Source organism: Castanea sativa, chromosome 10 (assembly GCF_040712315.1).
Source record: "Castanea sativa cultivar Marrone di Chiusa Pesio chromosome 10, ASM4071231v1".
Taxonomy (NCBI): domain Eukaryota; kingdom Viridiplantae; phylum Streptophyta; class Magnoliopsida; order Fagales; family Fagaceae; genus Castanea; species Castanea sativa.
Window position 1 is genome coordinate 8,680,047 of NC_134022.1, and position 23,402 is coordinate 8,703,448.

The window sequence follows — 23,402 nt, forward strand, 5'->3', positions numbered from 1 at the left end:
AACAATCAGTATCAACCTACAAGGAAAAACTTAAAGTGTAATACTAAGAGAAGAAATAAACTCCAAGATAGTAGAACAATCCGAGAAGCCCCAACACCTAGACCAATCAAATAAAGTCTTTTGGCATAGATCTTGTAATTGAACCAAGGATTTCTCAGTATCCTGAAAAGAGCGCCGATTTCTTTTCGTCCAAACAATCCACATCAAACAGTCAGGAACCATATTCCATATGTTTGAATTAAATTTTCCCAGCCAATAGCTCCAACAATACACCAAGCTTACCAAAGAGCCTGGCATGATCCATTGGATCCCAAATATCCGAAACATATATACCCACAGTGAGTGAGCTACAGGACAATGGAGGAGGAGATGATCCACAGTTTCCTCATTACGATGGCACATACAACACCGTATCACCAAAATGCACCACCTAAGCATTAGATTATCCACCCTCTTAGGAATCTTATGAACCGCTGTAAGGATCTGCCTATGAACCGCTGTCCGCACAAAAAATGCCACCCTCTTAGGAATCTTAACTTTCCAAACACCTTCCACAAAAAATTGGAGGCAGATGCACCCTGAATGTTATTGTAATAGAACCGAGTATCAAACTTACCTTTCCCATTGAGACACCAATGAGAAGTGTCACTCCCAACATCCCTAGGGATCCGTGATTGAATGAACTCAAAGAAAAGGCAGCCTTTAATTCCCTTTCATGAAAATCCTTATAAAATCTCAAATTCCAAATTTTATCATTTTTGCCCTCTTGGTAGCATAGTACATCAGAAATGCAGGCTTCCTTGTCATTAGAACACGTATACAACTGAGGAAAGAGCATTTTTAGTGTGTTATCCCCAACCCACTTATCATGCCAAAATAGAGTATGAGTTCCATCACCCACCACTAGGGCCACATGTTTGGAGAAACTCTCCCATCCATCATGAATACCACGCCACAGACCACGTCCGTGGGCCCTTCTACATACTTTAGTAGTCCACCCCCCTAGACCCTCTCCATATTTAGTTGCAATAACCCTCCTGCAAAGATGAGTGCCTTCTCGTCCAAACCTCCATAACCATTTCTCTAATAAGGTTTTATTAAAATGCATTAACTTCCTGATCCCCAAACCACCAATTTCTAATGGCAAACACACTTTCTCCCAAGCCACCAAAGGATATTTGAAACACTCCTCTGAAGATCCCCATAAAAAATTTCTCTGAATATGCTCTATGACATTGAGTTTGGCAGTTAAAAAGTAATATATTCATAAAATGAGAAAGTTCAGATATATGAGTGGTAATACATGAAAATATTGGATTCAAAGTGATGAAATTCACTTAAAGATAATGGTGGTGACTCCTATTGATGAAAAGATGAGGGAGAGTTGCTTGAGATTGTTTTGTCATGTTCAAAAGAAAGCAAATAATGCACGCTTGTGAAAAAGAGTAAGTTGATTCAAGTTGAGGAAACAAAAAAAAAAGGTTGAGGAAGACTAAATATAACATTAGTAGAAGTAGTAAAGAGGATATGTCAAATAAGGAAGTAGCATAGAGTATGGACTTGGATGTAATAGAATGAAGGATAATAATAAATGTGGAAACCTTGACTAATTTGTCGAGGACCATATCCATGGCTGACCCGAAAAAAAAAATGTGAGACTAGGACTTGGTTGATGTTTTATATTTTTCTTGTTTGCTAGATAAATTTATAGTCAAGCTCTTAAATTTTTGTTTTGTTTTTTTTTTGTTTTTCATAATTCTTATTCCATTGGATATTAGTTTACTATCCTTCACAAATATATATTTTTTTGTTCATAGGTTGCTAGTGGAATATTATAAACTTTATAAATAATAGTCATGTTGAATGTGAAAATGAACAGCAGAAATGCAACATGAAGCTCATGGAGAAAAACCTTCAGATTCATTTTGTATCTTGTTGATATATCTTTTCGACATTCTTGATTTCTTATTTATTGATAAGTATAAATATATTGAAGCCACAAAAGGGGGTGACTTAGTTAATTGGGCGTATACAAAAGGATAACCCCTGGAAATAACAGAAGGAAATGGAAGAGTACATATCAAATTCCAAAGTTTACAACATCAAATTCATCTTCTAATCCGTTTTGAATTAATTTTCTTACTAAACTTCCCTCAAGACAAGTTTATTGGTGCTCTAAAATTAATAATATAACTCTAATGTCACATATATCCTTCATAATATAGAAGCATAAACATTAGATTGACTTAAAATGCTGAGCCACACAAATCCCCCAAATTTTTAATCTCTGAGTTATCGAGTTCTAAAGATTTAAAAAGTTTGGATGTGCTCTATGTGAATGGCTCAATAAGTTGAATCCTAGATTTGAAAATTTGATTCTTCAATTGTAGTCCCTTTGTGAATGTACATCATATTGGCAACTGTATTATCTGATGGAAGAAAGTTATTAGCCTACTTTTTCTAAAAATCCCCCCCAAACTAAGAGAAATATACTGACAACTCCATAGTAAAATAACGAAGTTACCCAATCAAAGCATTTTTTTTTTCTTGTGCATGGATATTATAGTGTGTGAACAATTATCACTTTATAGGGGCATCAAGTCTATCAACACATCAATGGTTATTTTCTTGAATCATGAATATCTAATGATTTTAAAAATTTTAAGTCTCACTCTCTATCCTTGTTCAGTTCATTTTGGCGTCTATATACTCTGCACAATGTCTATTGGATTTTTCCAGCTTAACTGCATCGTGGTCCTAATTTGCTGTAGTTAGGTTTTGTTGTCAAGCTTCTGATGGTTTAGCTATTTGTGCAGTTTATTCAAAATTATGGAACTGATATTTGCAAACAAAATAAAGATATGGAGTGGATACCTGTGAAGTTTCTCATCATAACCTTGAGCTTGGTTCTGGAGCTTCAAATAATGCAGGAAAGAGCAGCTGAATGTGGTACCAAAGTTCGAAGCAAATCAGAATTTAGCATGCTTGAGACAGTGGTTCGATTGAATAATGGAGAAGTGTCTATTTTATTTGAGAAGTTTGTCAAGACTTTTCTTCATATATTGGTATTTAGAACTAACTGCATCAAGTAAACGTTTCTGCAGTATGTTATGTGCTTGTCATTGATGTTAATGTAATACTGAAATTATATCTGTCTTGCAGGAGGAACTGATTTCATTTGCAAACATGTCTTGTTCCATATTTTCATCTAGCATTATGATGGAGGACGTGACTCTGCCTAGTTCTGTGAGAGGAAAACTTGGAGGCCCAAGTCAACGGCGGTTGTCATCTTCAACCACCACTGCTGTTCTGCAAGCTGTATTAATCTTTCTGCACTTTACTTATCTTGGGTTTATATACTTGATCTAGTATGAAAAAGAATGTACAGTTACATTTAGACATGCCACATGCGTGGTAACTTGATATTTTTTTTTATAAGTAATATTTCTTTTTTAGCCATTTTATATATTATTTATGTAGTAATTAATCTTGTCAAGTTTCTATATTTAGGTACCATATGTTGGTAGCTCTAGTGTAGTTTTATTTTTATTTTTATTTATTTAATATAGATTTTCAGCTTATGCATATTATGAGTCCTATCTTTTTTAATGATGATCTCAACAACATTGGTCATTGTGTTATGGGAAAAAAAAAACCTTAAATGCATATTTTTGTTCAATTTCATCTGACGTATCTGCTGATACTTCTTTTCTATTTTGCTCTATGAAGGTAAGTTAAGAAGTTATATATAAATTGGTTTGTTTTCAGTTTTGTACATGCCTGTGTCTTTATGTAATTTTTTTTTAACTGTTGAATCCATTGCCTCTTACATTAATATAACTTGCTTTTATTGAGTGCTCCTTATTGGTCATTTATTTTTTGTTTTTGTCTTCCTTCTGTATGCATAAACAGGTAACAGCCATGAAGTCTGTTGCAGCTATCTCATCATGGTGTGCAAAGTTTAAGAGTGATGTTGTACTAAATTTTGCTTTCAGCTTTTTGTGGGAGTTCTTCTTAAAAACTATTTCATCTCCATCTTGTGATTTGGAGGTATTTTGCAATTTTTATAGATTTTCTAATCTAAAGTGTATTCAGGTTTATGTCATAAAGATTTAGTACATTTATTATGGGTGATAATTTGTAAGCTCCAAAGCAGACTGGAGCAGAAATCTGTCTTGCAGCATATGAAGGATTAGCTCCAGTTCTCAAAGCACTAGTGTCCATGTTTTCTCCTCAACTTTTGGATACCATCAGGGAAAATGATAAATTCCTGCTACCTAAAGTAGAAGGCACACCTCTATTAGATTCCTTGGTTCTTTCTTTTCTTCAAAACATCAATAATCTTCTTACCATTGGAGTTTTGGCAAGGAGCCGTCGGGCAGTTCTAATGAATTGGAAGGTATGGATCTGTCTTCTGCTAAACTATTGTTGTTGATTATTGCCTTTGTTGTTTATTTCTTTTTGCATTCCCTAAACTGTTTGTCATAGGATCTGAAATTTGAATTGTAATAAAGGGGGTTATATGGCCATATTGTTCTTGTTTGTGTTAGACTTGCATTATTGATTCATTATTATTATTTTTTGCTGTAATTGTGATCAACTTGTGCACTCCCTTTCATTGTTAACGTTTTTTCCCACTTTTCAGTGTCATGCATATATTATGAATTTCTATGTGTATTGTTAATTTGTGTTAGGTAAATTAGTTTGCACACAAGAAGAATGCATTTTTCCATGTGGATATGATGTCATAGAATGATGAAAAGTTGTTAACTTATCCATTGTGACTTGTTCAGTGGCTTTGCCTAGAATCTCTTTTGACAATTCCAAGCTATGCTTACGGGGACGGGTTTAATGTAGAGGACAGTATCAGCTTTTTCTCAGATGCTACTCTCAGATTGATTTTCACTGACCTTGTTGAGAGGTGAGAAATGATACAAAGGTTACTTGCACAACTATTAATTATTTTTATCTTCTTTTAAATATTTGTGCTTGTTGTTTTGTTGTAAGGGGGTTGGGGGTGGTGGGTGTAGTTATTTGGGCAATCCTCATTTCCATTTTCATTATTTATGCAAATTCTTTGTTTTTTTATATATCTTTTCAAATTTTTTTTAGCACATTCGATTATCCTTGCTTTATTCTTATAAAATATCTACCTGGCTTCTCTCATTAACAGGGAATTGGTCTGCATCTGCTGTTAATTAATTTCCAAATTTGGCTTCTAGATGAAATTTTTGGTTACAATCACTGCTATTCTGCAAGGTTTTGTTCTGTTTTGGTTTTTTTCCCCTTTGTTTTTAACTCTTCACCCCAAAATAAATTTGCAGCCTTGAGAATGCTGGGGAAGTGTCTGTTTTACCCATGCTGAGATCAGTCAGACTGGCTTTGGGGCTTTTTTCTAGAGGAAAGTTTGGTTCAGTTGTTTCCTCATGCAATGGTGTGGATGTCCAGGTTCACTCACAACTTCCATGCTGAATTTGGGATTATGTGCATGTTCTTCTATTATTGATGCTTTGATGTGCATGGACTTTGTTTGTGCTTTGATTGTTGATCATGCAAGTTGTCTTATGTTTGTGATTGCCCTGATGCAGCAAGGTTGATTTCCAGTAACAAATAGTAGAGTGTGGATGTCATTTATGAGTAGATTGATTAACCTGTATGAACCAATCTTGACGTCCATTAACCACAAGCATCTCCCTCTTTTTGATGATTCAATGGTTGGGGAGGGGGTTTTTGAACCTTGGATGTCTCTATTAGAAACGCCAGAAAATGTCAATTGAGCTAGAAAGCTCTTGGTTCATTTCTCAATTTTACACCAATACCATGTCTCCAAAAGTGACCCCCTCCTCAACATAACATAGCTATTTTCCTGAAAATTCATGGTTGAAAGCACTTAGATTTCTCTTATATTATGAGGAATTTCATAAATTTAGATGGGGTCTTTTGATGAGAGAATAGCTGAAAAACATAGAGAGGCTTGTTAAGATTTTTATATGGTTTTTATTGACCTAGAGAAAGTATATGCCTAGAGAGGTTATGAGGTGGGTTTTGTAAAAGAAAGGAGTATCTCGTAAAGTATATGAAGTTGATGGTACTGTAACTAGTGTGAGAACAAGTGGAGGAATCACAAGTGAGTTTTCTATCACTATAGGTTTGCATCAAGGATCAACACTAAGTCCATATGCCTTTGCATGAGTGATGGATGAGCTCACTAAATCGATTTGAGAAGAAGTCCCTTAGTGAATGCCTTTTGTAGAATATATAGTTTTAGTGGATGGAACTAGAAGTAGAGTTATGCCAAGCTAGCAATTTGGCGTGACACCCTAGAGTCTAAAAGCTTTTGATTAAGTAGGACTAAAATGGAGTACATGGAATCTAAGTTTAGTAAAAGTAGAGACAGATATGAAGGGGTAGTAAGGCTCAATGGTCAAGAGATACTAAAGAGTGAAATCTTTCGATATCTTAGATTAATAATTCATAAAGATGGAGAGATTGAAGATGATGTGAATTGTAGGATAAGAGCAAGGTAAATGAAGTGGAGATCCGCATCTGGGGTATTGTGTAGTCATAGAATACCTATCAAGTTAAATGGAAAATTTTGTAAGACTGTTACAAGACAAGCTATGCTCAATGGAATTAAATGTTGGGCTGTTAAGAGGAAAAATATTCAGAAAATGAGTGTAGTTGAAATGATAATGTTAAGATGGATACATAGAAATAGACGGAAAGAGAATATTTGAAATGAGGAAATTTGCTTATTTATTAATGAAAAGATGAGGGAAAGTCAAGAAGGGTGCTAGATCTTCTATTTGGATGGAGGAGTTGGTTGGGGAAGCACTCGTCTTATATTTGAAATTTGACATTGTTGTGTTTAATGTGGTGCATTTGGAGCTGCACATTTGAGGATGTGGAGAGCTTGGGAATCAGCTTCTTGCCTCGTTTATGGGCTCTTTGTTTGATTGGTCTCGGGCTTGGGGCCTCACATCTAGTGATTCCCTTCCGATGTTTATAGACTCACTTCTTTCTTGTATATAGTTTTTGTTATTTCCTTTGTACTTTTTGGCTGCTTTGTGATCTTTTGAATGAAATAGTTTTTTTTTTTTTAATAAAATTTTTCTTCTTAAAAAAAGAAAAAAGAAAGAGGGTAGTGGAAGACCAAAAATAGCGTCAGCAGAAGTAGCAAAAAATGACATGTCAATTAAGGAAGTAATAAAAAGTATGAATTCAAATAGAATAGAATGGAGGAAAAGAATACGTGTGGCTGACCTTGACTAATTTGATGAGGATCTATAGTGGACTCCAAAAATTTGTGGCTAAGGCTTTGTTGTTATTGTTGTTGCATAGAATATATACTTTATGCTATATTCGTTTGGTAGAATAATGCGGATGCCCTGCTCAACTTAAAATTTTGAACTTTATTGAGGTTGAACTGAGTCCAGCTGTCATGGTGGGGACTCAATTTTGCTGTGAGGGTTGTTGGTGGTGGTTGGTGAAAGCTTCTTGGGTTAAGATTTCAACCTTTATTTGTTTGGGTATATTCAGTTTGAGTGATTTGATGGACAAAAGTAGGTTCTCAAGCCCACGGCATATGCTTCTCTTTGATTGTAAAAGTTTTGCTTCTAATGGTGTCAAAGGTGGATTAACGCCTATGGACTTTAGAGGATGCTCCCATTGATGGTGTGTATTGTTATTTCGTTGACAGCTTTTCCCCTGTTCATGGCTTAGATCACTTGTGTCTGGAGACTTGGTCCATTGGCGTCTGTCTCTCTTCCAATAAAGTTGTAGCATCTCATCAACAAAAGAAAATTAATAGAATATCAACCAGTGTCCAGTGTCCATCTATAATTATCACTTCAATCTTTGTTGCAAATTATTTTTCTTCATTTATTTGCAGACCTTGTTTATGAATCATTTTATGATTCTCAATAAAATATGATTCAGATGATGTGGCATTTGGTTCGTGCCTCCTGGATATTGCATGTCAGCTGCAACAAGCGGAGGGTTGCACCTATTGCTGCACTTCTGTCTTCTATTTTGCATTCTTCTGTGTTTAGTGATGAGAGCATGCATGTAGCTGAAAATGCACCTGGTCCTCTGAAGTGGGTGTGTGGTCCCTCTCTCTCTCTCTCATTTATGGGTGTGCTAATTACCTACAGGATTTTTACGACTGTTATCTTGTCTTTGTTGCAGTTTGTTGAAAAAGTTCTTGAGGAAGGTAAAAAAAGTCCTCGTACAATTCGCCTTGCAGCATTACACTTGACAGGGCTTTGGTTCTTGAACCCCAAGACTATTAAGTACTACATGAAAGAGCTGAAATTGCTGTCACTGTATGGTTCTGGTGTGTTCAATGCTTATCTTGTCCATGTCTTATGTCCATAGTTTTATAGTTATCCTTGCTTTGTAACATAAAAAGTGAATTTCTATTACAGTTGCGTTTGATGAGGAGTTTGAAGCTGAATTAGCAGACAATTTTGATGCGAGGACTGAAGTATCATTATTGGCAAAAAACCCTGACTTTGAGCTGACTGAAGTAAGCTATCCAATATATAAAGTTATCTGATACACTTTATTACATGTTGTGCATCATTCTACATTTGAAGTGAACTACAATTGATCATGACATTATTCTGTTGGTGCTTTCGGGATAACTTGGAAATGTCTTCAGTAAATTAGGTTTTCACCTAAGAGAGACTACTGGATAGGGATAACAAAAAGAAAACAGAGACTTACCCTTAAAAATAAAAACTGGACCACTTATGTGGAGTTGTTGGAGACCTTAGTGTTTATCTTGAAAGAAAACAATTAATTTTCTTCCATTGTTGTCTTAAATAATGGATCACATTGAAACGGTCATAAGACTATAAGCTGTGGGTTATATTTAAATTCAAAACTGAAAGGTGTGTTATATACTTATATGGTTGGGTTGGGTGGGACGAGGTAATTAGCTTCTTGTAACGCAAATATTTAAGTAAGGCAAGTTGAATGCTTTATTGATGCTGGTGGTTACTTACAAATACATAATGATCCAACTTAGATTTCTTTGAAGAACTTCTCAAATTTGCAATATGACTTGGTAGCTTTTCTTGTCAGGCATTTATCAACACAGAGTTGTATGGACGTGTGTCTGTTTCTGTTCTATTTCACAAGCTAGCTGACTTGGCTGATATGATGGGATCTGCAAATGAAACTGAAGATTGCCTTGCTGCTTTGGAGTCTGGAAAATTATTTCTTCTGGAGCTTCTTGATTCTGCGGTAGCTTCTTGTTTTGCATTTTCTAATTGCTAATGATATTTTGTTTTGTCTAACGTTCTTTCATTCTATAATTCATGCACTCTTCCCAGTCTCTTATAAATATTATTTACAAAGCTAAATTGTATTTTTAAAATTTTTTTGCTTAGAGTCTAGCTTTGAAATCTTTTTCTTGTTCTTCTCTTTTAGATATGTTTGATCGTCGTTACCTGAGAGGTTGATTATCTTGTACCCATATTATATCCCTTGTGTGCTTGGGTTTATTTATTTTTTAATAAAATTTGTTACTTATCAAAGAAAAACTATTTTTGAAATTTGTGTCTATGCTTATGGGGGTCAATGTTTGACACTTTGATGGATCCTTTCTGTCAAAGGAGTGGATGATCTTTCTAGCATTGCCACTTCAGTGTCTTTGTGTTTCTTCCCTCCTAAGCTACATGTATAGGAATTCATGTAGCTTAGGAGGTGCATCTCTTGGCATACGGCTTAGCTGGTTTTGTTCATTTTAATTAGTCAACAACTCTGAATTTGATTTGCATTATTGGCGGTCTTTAATTTCTTCTTTGGGTTATCGTCACATTCCCTGATGTAGTAAATCCAAATTACATTTCACATATGCACCCTGGAGATAATATACTTATTGTTTGTCATATCTGAGTTTAGGGACAGTGTTGTTGCCTCTTATTGAGGTTGTTGAGTGATGGAGTTTGACACTGGTATACCGGTTTGATGCAGTCATTTCCAGAGTGGGAGTTAGGCACGTTTGATTTTTGATACTCTTAACTCAAGTGGATGTAGGGATGAATTGTGTTGGAGGCTAACAAAGGAATAGAAGGTTTGTGGTTCATTCCTTCTACAAAGCATGATAATAGGGACTATAGGTGTGAGGAATCCTAAAAGAGTATATTGAGTTAAAAGGTCCCAAAAGCTTTTTATTGTTTATTTGTTTATTTTTGCTTGGACATCTGCTTGGTAAAATTTTGATGGTTGAGAATCTGATGGAGGAGAAATTATTGTAGTCTGGTGCTGGTGTGCTGCCTGTGCAAGGGAGGTGATGCGACAGTAGCTCATCTCCTACGATATTGTATCCTGGTGGGAGACTTTGGTCACTATTGTTATCCTTGTTTGGCATGCATTGGTGATGCCTAGAATGGTGGTGTTCATACTTGTGTTGGAAGTTTGGCTATCATGAGAGTTGTAAGGTCTAGAAAACTGTTCTCCTGTTTTATGTTAGAGAGAAATGCTCAAACTTTCAATGATGAACTAAATCTGAACTCTAGCTCTAATAGTTCTTCCTGCTTTCATAAAAAAGGGGTAGAGAGTGAGCAAGTTTAACATCTCTTGCAGCCAGCTATCTTGAATTGTTTAGATTTTGCCGAGATAAGGAGGCAAGTGTGGCTGAGCTTATGAAGTTCACTAATGGGGTCATTTTTTGGGATGCAAGTTTCTTTAGGGGTGTTCACGCTCGGGAATTAGAGGCTGTGTTGAGCTTCATGGATACCATATATGGCTCCTCAATAAGGGCGTTTGATGAGGATAAGATGTGTTGGAAACCAAATAGAAATAAGGGGTTCATGGTTAAGGATTATTATATACTACTAGTGGGCTCTAATGATAGTTTTTTTCCATGGAAAAGTATTTGGAAGCGAAAGATCCTTTCTCGAGTGGTTTTCTTTGTTTGCACTGCTGCTTTAGGGAAATGCTTGATGATTGACAATTTACAAAAAAGGAAGGTTTGGATATTGGATTGGTGTTATATGTGCAAATGTAATGGTGAATCGGTGGACCATCTCTTTCTTCATTTTCTGGTTGATATGGATTTGTGGTCTATGGTCTTGGGTTTATTTGGAGTAAGTTGGGTTATGCCGCAGTCCGTCATGGGGCTCCTAGGCTGCTGGCAAGGCAGTCTTGGTTGTCATCGAAATGGTCATATATGGTTTTTGTCCCCCATTGTTTAATGTGGTGTCTTTGGAGGGAAAGAAATAGTAGGTGTTTTGAAAATAATGGGACATCCATACCGGATCTCAAGTTATTTTTCTTTAGAATGTTATTGGATCATTTGGTTGCTTTGCAAAACCAATCATTCACCTCTTTCCTTTATTTTCTTGATTCTTGTAATTTTTGTACTTGATTGTTAACCCCTGTACACTTTCTGTGTACTAGGGTGTCCTTTTTTGATATCAATAAAAAGGATTACTTATCAAAAAAAGAGTGAGCAAGTTTTACACCCACTGAGTGTCTGTGTAGTGTACCAATAAAAAAGAAAAAAAAAATTCTATACTCTACTACACTGGTTTAAGTTGAAGGTCTAAGTATGACAAAGACATATACCTACATACATTAATGTAAAGAGATATATAAAACAAATATTTCATCTTTTGCAATATACATTCAGAATATATAAACTGGTGCATTAATAATGATTTGTTAAGCATCCAAAATAATTTGAATAATGCATTGTTGAGCAATAAGGTTCTATTTCTGTGCATTCTAAGCATATCTTCAATGATTATGTATTTATGTAAACTTAAAAGGCTTCTTTCCTGATGTAGGTAACTCAAATCCTTGTTTGCTATTGCCTTCATTAAATCATCTGCACTTTGCCATTTCTCACTACCTCTCTTTGCTTCCCCCACCTCCCCTCGTTTTTTTTTTGTTTTTTTCGTCTTTGTAGCTCCTCTGTCGTTAATCTTGAACTTTTCCTTAAAGTTGCAATTGTTTGTGCCCGAAGTTGATGATCCTCTAGCTTATTGTGAAAGCATTCATTTCTTCTTCCATTTTTTGTTATGTTGCTACTTATCTTCTCAGTGTCACCATTGATCAGTTTTATTTAATGTTGCTTCTTAACGATGTGTATACTACCCTTCTATCCTCTGAAAATCAATTTAATTGCTTGTACCAGTTAGAATTTTATACTTGATCTCACTTGGAGTTAGAATCCTTGGTATGGTGTTGGTGATCATAAGTTGACTTAGGCAGCTTTAAGGAGTTTTGAGTTGAAGTTAAAACTTGCTAAATGGTTTTGAGAGATATTGGGAGTGGATCTTTCCTCTGAGGAGCATTTAGTAGTTAAAACTCCATGAAGAGTGGCTTTTTTCAGTTGGACAGCTGCATTGTGAAGATTTTAACAATGGAAAACCTTAGAAAAAGGAGAATTGTTGTGATTAGCGTTGCATGTGCAAAAATGGTGGGGAGACAATGGATGATATTTGTCTTTGCTGCAATATAGCTAGAGCTCTTTGTTGTTTTCTGTTTTGTTTGTTTGGGGTTAGGAAGGCTACGCCTAGATCAGTGGCTAGGATTGCTGACTGGGACAGTGTGATAGGAACCCTAGTGGTATGATTTTAAAGGTTGTTCTCCGGTGTATCATGGGGTACATTTGGATAAGAGAGAAATTCTCGGACTTTTGAGGGTTGTGAGATATCAATGTTGAAGTTGAAGCATCTTCTCTTTCATGCTCTTCATGATTGGGTGACTACTTACAATTTTTTCTCTAATTTGTTATGGTTCCTTGAAATTTTGCTTTAGGAGCTAGGACTTTTCTCTTTGGGTGTGCCCCTTTGCATACTGCCTATTTAGTAGTTTCTCCCCTGCCATTTTATCTAATATTAGTCAATCTTGTTGGCTATGCAAGCGAGCAAGAGATTCCTGGGGAAGTCTTTCAAAAAGGAGAATGAGCGTTTGCCCTAGCAAAGATGCATGGGAGAAATTTGGCTAACTAGGGACATATTCCAGATGACAGCTTGGCCATTTAAAGAAATGGTCCATTTCCATGTAGAATATTCAGCCATGTCATCATCCCATGTGGAAAAGTTGGCCAACTCATCATGCCCATGTACATTATCTGGCCATGTCAGCATGCATGTGTTTTGTGGAGTAGTCATGTTGAAATTTCCTACATCAGAGAATTTCATCAGCGTTGGTCATTGCTTTTATGAAATACTCTGTTTAATTTTCTTTAATAGCATATCTGTTTTAGACTGAATTACAATTGTATGCTCAACGTTCAGCATACACTAAAGTAAGCGTAGATTGATAAACTTGCTATGGATTATTATTGTTACTTTTAGTTCATTTTTCATGTCAAGTTGCCTGCATGCCAGTTTCCTTTTGCAGAATAGCACATTTCTTTTAAGGGTATTATAGTGTTGATTTATTGGTTGATGTAGGTAAATGACAAGGATCTTTCAAAGGAGTTGTATAAAAAGTACAGTGCGGTGAGCAATCCTTTTCCTTTTAATCCTTTAAAGTGGGGAGTTGAGATTATTCAGAGCTTGAATAATAAAACTTACGTAAACCTTCAAGATCATATGCTAAATAAAGGGAGGCTTACTTTAACACAAAATCAAAATATTATAGGAGAATATGAAAATATAAGTGCAATTTTGCTTTAGATAAAAGATGCTTCAATTAATAAATTGAAAATAACAAAAATTGAGTTGTATTCAGATAAAAGTTTGGAAAAGTGACCTAATTTTAATGAAATGAGTTCCTCCTACCATTAATTATAAGTTCTCCTTATGTACATTTTTATACTGAACTTTGCTATATTTTGAGATAATCATTTGTACTTCTACTATTAACAGATTCACAGGCGCAAAATACGTGCTTGGCAGATGATATGTGTCTTATCACGATTTGCTCGTCAAGATTCACTTGGGCAAGTTACACAAAGCTTGCACAAATCTCTATATGTGCGTAAATTTTGCTTCAGAGCAATTCTAGTTCTCTTTATTAAATATTTTGTACAAATTTAATTTGTTTCAGGAATTTGGTCTTGCTCTTGGAATAACTGTTTCAATTATTTTTATTTTTATTATATTTTCTGTATTGTTTATATGATTTGTTAAATAAGTTTCATTTTTGCTAAAAAATTTCATGGGAGCCCTCTTCAGACTTATTTTCCATATATCTGCTAAGGGTTAATATCTTGTGGCCAAATGCATATGTCATGAGATCCACTTTTGTGTAATTCATTTTCTGTCTTTGCTAGGTTGGAGTCTCTTAACTTGCTATAGAGGCAAAATGCTTGAAGATTTAATTTGTATTTGCCATTCCCTATAATTGTGCTAGCGTTTTACCAAGTGTTAAATTACTGATTGTCCCAAAAATTCAAGCTGTTAGGAAATGTTGAATCATTTGACCATAATTCTTACACTTCGCTTCACACATGGACCTAAACTCCCCCTTAATAAGTGGGGTCCAACATATGAGATTTTTAACATTTTAAATGAGAGTTAGCATGGAGACAAAAGTTTAAGCTGTTAGGAAATGGTAAAGTTAATTATTTAAACATAATTCTAACAGCAATCATGCTTTCAATTTGGCTTCCCTCTCTCCCTCCTCCTCCTCTCCCCCCCCCCCCCCCCCTCCCTTATGCACACTTGCTGATTTAAACAGCTTTATCGTATCCTTTCTAAGGCTTCTCATATCTACGATTTTCTCCTCAAGGAATGTGAAAATGGGTTATAAACTTTTATGGGTGGTGTCTGACTATTATGTGATGCTTCTCGTACACTGCTCATCTTATATATATTTGAAAAAAGTTTTTTTTTATTTTTAAAAGCAAGCAATGTAAATACTATTTTTTCATTGTTTTCCAATGGCAGATGGTCATTTTCAATCCTAGAATGATGTACAGCTTACACTACATGCACTAACTAGTCTTTGTCAATTTCAAAATTTATTTTTTGGTTTAGACACAGTCTAACCTTCGTGAGCGAGGATGTGATTTCAAGAGTTGGGGTATTAAGGGTTGTTTGACTGGAAAATATTCATCTCTCTCTCTCTCCCTCCTTTTTTAACAATAATGTGGTTACCTAGAATATCATTACCTTGGATTAAAGAAGAGCCAACCTGATTGATAATGTTAAGCTTGATGTGTGTTATATATCTGCCTGTGATGGGAGTTAAAATGCTCATGCATGATTGAAGCTGCTGAATCTGTACTCTATTATGCTGCAACTATCATCAGTATTGTTGCTGAAGAATTGTAACAATTTTACTTTGTTATTTGGCTTCTTCCTGCAGAGAAACAATTTACCTGCTGTCCGGCAATACTTAGAGACATTTGCAATAAATATTTACTTGAAGTTTCCTCCATTGGTAAGGAATTTTCTATTGCATTGATAAGGCAAATACATCCAGCCTTTTTCATGGGTATTGTGAAAGACGGGAAGGGAAATCAGCTACCTTTTTTTATGAAGGCCTGTCAACTTTTGAAGCTTTAGTTTAGCAATGTTTTTTTGTGTGCATGTATCAAAAACTAAAAACCAAATTTATATTAACTATTTGCTTATATTGTCTGCACTTAACTTGTTCTTCAGTTTTGTCTTAAAAAATTTTTGCTTGGTAAATTGACTCACACCCTGCAGGATAGAACCCATGACCTCTCACCCACCCCGTGGGCCAGTTTTGACTTAAAAGATTAAGAAAGAGCACTTTCTTTAATGTTTTTTGTTGACTAACAGGGTTGGCTATTTATTTTGCACCATTCTATCATATCCAAAATTAAGCCTTAGTCCCAAAACTTAGGGGTCGGTTATGGATCCTCAACAGACTAATTTGGGTCGGCTATTTCATTTACACCATTCTATCCTACCCAAAATCATACTCACAATAACCTTCTTAATTGACATTTCCTTTATTATTACTCTACTGACGGTATTTTAGGTCTTTCTCTATTATTCCTTTAACTTGAATCAACTCACTCTTCCTCATTAGTGCATTAATCACTCTACTCTACACATGATCAAACCATCTAAAACGACCCTCTCTCATCTTTTCATCAATAGGGGCCACCTCTATCTTTAACAAAAAAAATTTAATTCCAAATCTAGCGTTTCCCTGTATTTTTACTTATCCATCTTAACATTTTCATTTCAGTGACACTCATTTTATGAATATGTGGCTTCTTAATAGCCCATCATTTACTTAAAAAGAAAATAAAGAACATTATTTATTTTATGTTAAGCAGGTTGTGGCTTGTGTTAAAACTAGCTTCACTGATAGAAAACTGTGAAGCTATTGAAGTGGCTTGTGTTAAAGCAGGTTTTTAATCCATCCCACATCTTATGTGATAGAAAAAAAATAGATTTTTAATTCTTTTTATGTTATTACCAAATTGTGAATGTCATGTTTGTAGTGTTTGTGTCAATGAGTTGATTTAAGGATGTAACTCTCATGCCTGCTTAGATTTTTAATTTTTGTGCTTACATGGTTTTATGGACAATGTTTTGGCACCTTTAGTTATTGTTTCATCACTGCCTTTATAAGATGAAGGCTTCTCTTATTAATTCTTGCATTGTTATTTAAATGACAGGTTGGAGAGAATTTAGTTCCTATACTTCGAGATTATGACATGAAGCCCCAGGTAAATATTGTGTTGGGACATTATGTGATCATAAACTAAAATATCCTTTGCAGTTTATATGGTTGGATGGCAAGCTACTTTGCACTTTCATACCTTTTGGATTAATAAAGTTTTTAGCGTAATTTATTTTTATCTTTTTCATTTTATAACGTTGTTTCTCTTTTGTAGTATCTTATGTGATTTGGTTGCATCCCTGGGTTTTTCCTTATAATTTTTACTTGTAAATTTTTTTTTATTTTTTTATTACGAAGATAATAAAATGGCAAGTATAATGACAATAAGAGAGATGAGCCCTTCAGCAAGGACCGCAAGGCATCCATCTTTCTCTTACGCTTGTTTGGCTTTGAAAGAGTGTAGAATTTATTCCTTAAATGTACAATGCCATCATGATGTCATGAACGGCCAAGTGTTTCCATATGACTATTTGCAGTATGAACACTTGACGCCTTTCCTTAATATTTCCAGTTTCATTGTCTTGATTTAATTAAAGAGAGAGTTTGAGAAGGATAATTTCATTGGAAAGTGACACCAACAGAGTTTTAAGGACCAAGGATGTCAGTGATGATCTTAAACTTCACTCTGTGATAATGTATGTGATATTAATCATATTACTATGATGGGCTCTAGATATGACCTAAACTCAACTTAATGAAGCCTTAATCCCAACATTTTGGAGTTAGCCAGATCCTATGTAATGAATAAGCTATAAAGTATCTTCTCTCTCCCCCCCCCCACCCCCCCACCCCCACATTTTGGAGTTAGCCAGATACTAAGTAATGAATAAAGTATCTTTTTTTTTTTTCCATGCACTACTGGTTACTTCATTTTTTCTAAAATTATATTATTGAAGAAAATGATGTTTTAGAAGTGCTGGTTTTCAGAATGATACCTAGTAGGCTCACTGTATTCAATATGATTTTCTGCTGTGGCTTGGAGCAAATTTTAATCCTGACTAACTTCATATTTATATTGTTGGCTGAAATGGTGCTGTCATTGCTCAGCGTTATTAATTGCTTGAATTTTAGTAGTCAACATTAATTGTGGTACTCAACATTATCATCCTTGCTGGACGTCAAATGCAGGCACTCTCTTCTTATGTATTTATAGCAGCTAATGTCATCCTCCATGCATCTGAAGCAGTTCAATATAGGCATTTGGATGAATTACTTCCTCCTATAGTTCCATTATTGACATCACATCACCACAGCTTACGTGGTTTCACCCAGGTCAGTTTTTGTGAAGCTGGTGAATCTTCTGTTTTACAACTTTAGGGGGGTGGGGGTTGGAATTATTATTTATGACGAGTCTTTTTTGTTCTTGCAGTTACTAGTATACCAAGTTCTTTGCAAACTGTTTCCTACTTCGGGTTCTGGAGCCTCTCAAACAATGCCTTTAGAGAAAAGATGCTTTGAGGATTTGAAATCATACCTGGCTAATAACTCTGATTGCAGGCGGTATGATATTTACTAATAGTTTTTGGACCTTATGTTTCTGAAAAGAATATAATTTGTTAGACCATGAACTTTGTGTGTTAGCATGCATTTATTAAGTAACTTTTGAAAAAACATTAATCTTTCACACTACATTTTTTGTATGATAGCATTTCATTTGATCAATTAACACATACCTATTTTTGTCAACAGTCCAACACATGCTTAATTTTTGCGTTTTTGTCTTTTTAAATCACTGTCCTTGGCATGATAACTTTATTCATTTGTTGTACTTTGAATGACATTGGCTTCATGGGTTGTGCTAAGGACGGTGATTCAGATGATGGACTTTTGGCAAGGAAGATTTTATTGTCAGGAGAACTAAGATTTGGAAAACTATTCCCTTGTTTGTAATGTGGAAAATTTGGCGTCAATGGACTAGCTAAACTTGGGTGGTGTTGAATGTCCTAATCATGTCATCAAAAAATCAGTGTTGAGAAGTTTATATGACTGGATGGCTGCCGTGGGTGGGCAGAATGCATTTGAGTTCTTTTATTTGAATTTTTAGATTTATTGAATTTGAGATCCTAAGCTTTTAGGAGTGGTTTGGTCTGTTTGTTGTATATTGACCTATATCCTCTTCTAAATAACATTTGAAAAAGAAAATTCTATTAACAAAAACCTTAATAGACACATGACCGAGCCTCATGCCTAATAAAAATCCCACTCAACCTGAGGTTTCTTTTATCATTTTATATAATTAGATTTCCATCATAGGAAATTTGAGTTATTTTTTATGTTAAAATTTTAGGTATGGTCATGATTCTGGTTTATATTGGGGGAAATGTGCATAGATATTTAGTTGTTGATCAATATTAATTCAAAATATTTATTAACGAAATTATTGTTGAGACCAAGGGGTAACAGAATTGGGTGGGTGACCACATCTCATAAAGCTGATGTCACCAGTTTGAATCCCTCCCCTTTGTCCTCCCTTGGGGTTAAGACTTGATTATTAAAAATAAATGAAAAAATTATTGTTGAGCCTGGTTGGTGTTTATGGTGGTAGTGGTTAGAAGTTGGCTGTGATTTTCCAAATGGTAGTATTGCATAATAAGCAACAATCTGATAAGTCCGGATGATGCATATTTTGGAATCTAACAATTGTTTTAAATGTTTGATTCAATGGAGATGCTGCTGCTAGAACTACTTAATTCCCATTTTGATGTAGTAGAGTAATCAAATAAAGTGACTAGGAGTCCTGGAGCAAAATTTTGTATATTATGCATGGAAATTCATGTGATAGCTTACCAATAATCCAGAAAACTTAAGCTGATAGGAAATTCAAACTATTCTAAACTCCAACTTTTATATGGGCCCAAACTCCCCTTCAATAATGATCCCCAACACATGGAAATTTTTAATTTTTAGAAGAGCGGTTGGGCAGAGACAAGTTTTGAATAGAAGACCACCTGGCACCTACTCTGATAACATGATATAAAATATCACTAATCCCAAAATTTAAAGTTGATTGGAAATTATGAATTTAATCACTTGACCATTGTTCTAAAAGGATAAATGGTTCCATATCAACAACAGAGAAAATGAGCCTAGTAGAATGACCCAAATTTGTATTTCATTATGTATTAGCTTGTTTTGGGTAGTTTCATTTAGGTATGTGATGTGGATTTGGTGCAGTCTATGAGGGTCAGTGAGAATGATGTCTGAAAGTTTGTAAATGGAAGTATAGCCGTTACGTAGCCAGCAGAATTGCAGTCCAATTGTATGTGCTATGAATGCGACTTCAATTCCAAAGTCTTCATTTTTCTTTTTGGAATCAGATATTCTTGTTTTTCGAAATTATATATATTCATCTTCCATAACCCCAAGGGTTATCACAATCGACTGGGCACCATGTCTCATGAAACTGGGGTCACAGGTTCCAATCTCCCCTTCCCCCTCCCTGGGGCCAAAACTTACTTATAAAGAGAAATACTTTTCTTTTTTGTTTTAAGTGCTATAGAATATAATGTCAATTTATAAAACATGGTGGACCTATGTCAATTGCAATTTTTAAAACACAAGGGTATTCATATATTTTGAAGAACTCTAAGCAAGGCCATCATTACTGTCATGCATTAAATACATGGCAAAAACCAAGTGCCTTGTCCATTTCTTGTAGTTTTCAAATTATGATTCTTTTGCATTTTTCAGTGTAGTCTTTGACTTTGGTGGGTTCTTCAGATAGATTTCTAGGAAGTCACAGCCTATAAGAGAGATTTTGGTAATTTGCTTGTCCCAAAAATATAGTTGAATTAACTAATGTTGTTATTGGTTATATGTTCCAGAGTTGTATTGCTACACCTTACTTATAGTTATGTTTAAACTAGTTGGCTTCTTTGGTTTACTTGTTAAATGGGAAGAGAACTAGTTGTTCTACTATATCTGATAAATTGGCAGAAAAACTGATGTGTAAGCACTTCTAGCAAACAGTGTGAACATGTTTGTTACTGCTAGTAGGCAGAAAAGCATAACTTGAGCCAATAAAAGCATAGCTGATAGGCTCTTTTGATTTCATGCCTCTAGTTATACATATGCTTTGTAGAAAGCTTGACATAGTAGCTTTGTTTGATTCTATTTCAGCTTACGAGCATCAATGGAAGGATATCTTGATGCCTATGATCCCAAAATCTCCGTCACTCCAGCAGGAATTTTCATCAATCGGGTTGAGGTCAGGGATTTCTTTGTTTAAGTTTGCAATTTTAGCCTTTTATAAAAGAAGCATAAATAGGAGGTATGGAGAAATTATGAAACCTTTTATGATCCTGTAGGCCAATACTGTTAAAGAAAAGGGAAAAGAAAAAACCCGTCAACACTGTAGGCAAACATGAAGCAAAAAGAAGTATAGCAAATAGTCTCTATGGTTGTAGTAATAGGAGAACTTAGAACACAGTTGCATGTGTTTGAATTACCATGCAAGCAGTAATGGAATATTCTTTCCTCCTTGTAATTAGTAATGATGGTTCTGGAACTTGAAAACTATATCAGGTAAAATATCTTACCCCCTAAGGAATATATATGCACCAAAATACATTTTTAAAAATCCAATAAATGAGGCTTCCATCCTAGATTTTAACTTCTGACATGTTTTTCTCTTATATGATTTGTTTCATGAGGATATGGTACCCAATATCACAAATGTACTTTTCTGTTCTCTTAATTTAAATATCTAAGGTACTTTTAATTTGAAGGACATTTTACCTTCAAAAAAGCAATAGATCTTTATTTTTGTTATTATTATTTCTTTTTAGAACTGTAAAACTGCTGAGAGGGGCAGTTTTATCCTTTGAGTACAAATCTGGGTATATACTTTATTTTCATATTGCTGAACTATATGAATTTTTGTTCAGGGGTTTTCTATAGTCAGTTCATGTTATACAAATTTATTGTTCTTTCAGAAAATTCGAGTTATAAGTTTAATGTTCAGAAAGAAACATTTGATTAACCCAGTACATGTAGGAACAAAACACCAATAGCCTGATGTCAGCTTCTACGGCATTTGCTTTAAAGGAGAGAGCTATCAACGCTAATAATAAACATTTCATAAGAAAATCTTTTTTCTTTTTTTTAATCTCAAAGGTATAGGTGAAATTTGGAAACCATCATTTCAATCTTTTTCTTCCAATTCTACATGGCATCATATGTACAAACACTTCCATTTCCATATTAAATTTTCATGTTTGTATGATGATGTCCTCTGATACCTAATTCCTAATTTCCTGAAGCCAGTCAGTAAAAATTGATTGAAATGTGTCAATATTAGGCATCTATCAAACATTGCAAGTGAGTCAGCATTTTTTTCTCTACATTCTGTCTTGATAAATTCACTAAATGGAATCCATTATTGATGCTATTATTTAAGGGGCTTACCTTGTTTAGATTCCTGACTTTTTTAGTTCAAAAATGTCCTTACCCTTATGTTTAAGTAGAGACAAAAAAAAGGACAATTCAGTGAAAATGCAACTCTAACTTCCACTAAAACATTGCCTAAAAAATAGGACTACTCTTCTGCTAATTTTCAAATTGTTTTATCCACTTATAATTAGATTTTCAAAATAAAAATTATATATATAAAATAGAAATACAGATTTTTTTTTTTTGCTAAAACAAAGCCTCATCGCACGTGCGAAGTGCGTGTGATGAGACTAGTTTTTACTAATGCTGCTTCATGGCTTTTGAGATTATTCTCTACATTTTGTAAATAATAATTTCCAGGACCCTACACCCTACTAAGTGGGACCAGCATTTGATAATATCCCTTTTAATATTTTATGTCTCTAATTTTTTTTTTCTCTCTTTGGGTCTATGTTAAAGGAACTTGAGTTCGAATGCGTCCCAATATCCCTTTTGGAGCAAGTACTCACCTTCCTAAATGTAAGAGCTTGATAACTTTTTACTGCCATCTTTTTTGGGGTTTGTATCTCATTTACAGTGTTGCAGGATGTCAGGGAAGATCTTAGATGTTCAATGGCAAGGGATGTGGTGACTATCAAGAATGAGAGCTTAGATCCTGACCGCATGGATCTATCATCTAATGCCAAAGGAGAAAATTTGCTTATCCAGCAGCCTAAAGATACTTGTTTGGATTTTCAAAAGAAGGTTACTCTCTCCAAACATGAGAAGAATGAAACCAGTGTCAGTTCCTTCTTCGGCAACAAAGAAATTTATGAACAACTTGTCGGTATGTATAATTTCATGAAGTTAATTAGAGGGATGAAGAGGACGCAGATAGTTGTACTATATTATTGTTTGTTAATACTCAATTCATTCAAGCAGAAGCACACCACCTATCTACTTTGTTATAGACATCACCCTGCATTAGATAATAATATTTTACCATTCTAGCTGTCCTGAACTAAACTGCTTAATATATTTTCCTCAATAAGATCTAGATAAAGATCTTAGTCATCAAAGATGGGCCTTGTTATTGCTTAATCTTCATCATCATCTTCTGGTGTGCTAACTCTTTGCTTCCCTTTGTGGAGAAGAATGAAGAATCCTGGTGAAACCCAGCATGAAATGGGTACGAGTATCCTGCCTAGATATACTCCCACACAAGATACTGTTTCCCATTCCTTGTCATCCACTGTTTGTGCTGTGTTAGTGGAAGCTTTGAGACCAAACTGTTTAAAAAAAAAAAATGCAAAACAATAAAATATCAAGCAACACATGGCAGAAAATTCAACTTGGCTCGATAAACTCTATGCCTATATCCACGGGCAACGCCAACAAAAATCCACTATCAATAACTTAAACTCTCATTATCCTCACAAACATAAACTAACTCAAATCCC

The 23,402-nt window shown here is 34.8% G+C and overlaps 1 protein-coding gene across 2 annotated transcripts in view; it reads left to right on the plus strand.

Annotated features, from left to right (window-relative positions):
- The window catches only part of LOC142613577 (uncharacterized), a 47,829-nt gene that overhangs the window by 21,749 nt on the left and 2,678 nt on the right, over positions 1-23,402 (plus strand). Inside the window, exons 13-31 of one of the 2 annotated variants that reach the window (XM_075785971.1) lie at positions 2,817-3,065; positions 3,163-3,318; positions 3,913-4,050; positions 4,154-4,399; positions 4,794-4,921; positions 5,325-5,448; positions 7,939-8,100; positions 8,188-8,335; positions 8,427-8,527; positions 9,088-9,249; positions 13,416-13,463; positions 13,833-13,940; positions 15,277-15,351; positions 16,568-16,618; positions 17,701-17,844; positions 17,942-18,072; positions 20,692-20,779; positions 22,423-22,482; positions 22,549-22,789. In XM_075785971.1, the coding sequence (XP_075642086.1) occupies positions 2,817-3,065; positions 3,163-3,318; positions 3,913-4,050; positions 4,154-4,399; positions 4,794-4,921; positions 5,325-5,448; positions 7,939-8,100; positions 8,188-8,335; positions 8,427-8,527; positions 9,088-9,249; positions 13,416-13,463; positions 13,833-13,940; positions 15,277-15,351; positions 16,568-16,618; positions 17,701-17,844; positions 17,942-18,072; positions 20,692-20,779; positions 22,423-22,482; positions 22,549-22,789 (2,560 nt within the window). The remainder of the gene's footprint in view (positions 1-2,816; positions 3,066-3,162; positions 3,319-3,912; positions 4,051-4,153; positions 4,400-4,793; positions 4,922-5,324; positions 5,449-7,938; positions 8,101-8,187; positions 8,336-8,426; positions 8,528-9,087; positions 9,250-13,415; positions 13,464-13,832; positions 13,941-15,276; positions 15,352-16,567; positions 16,619-17,700; positions 17,845-17,941; positions 18,073-20,691; positions 20,780-22,422; positions 22,483-22,548; positions 22,790-23,402) is intronic. The other variant, XM_075785972.1, reaches the window with a different exon arrangement.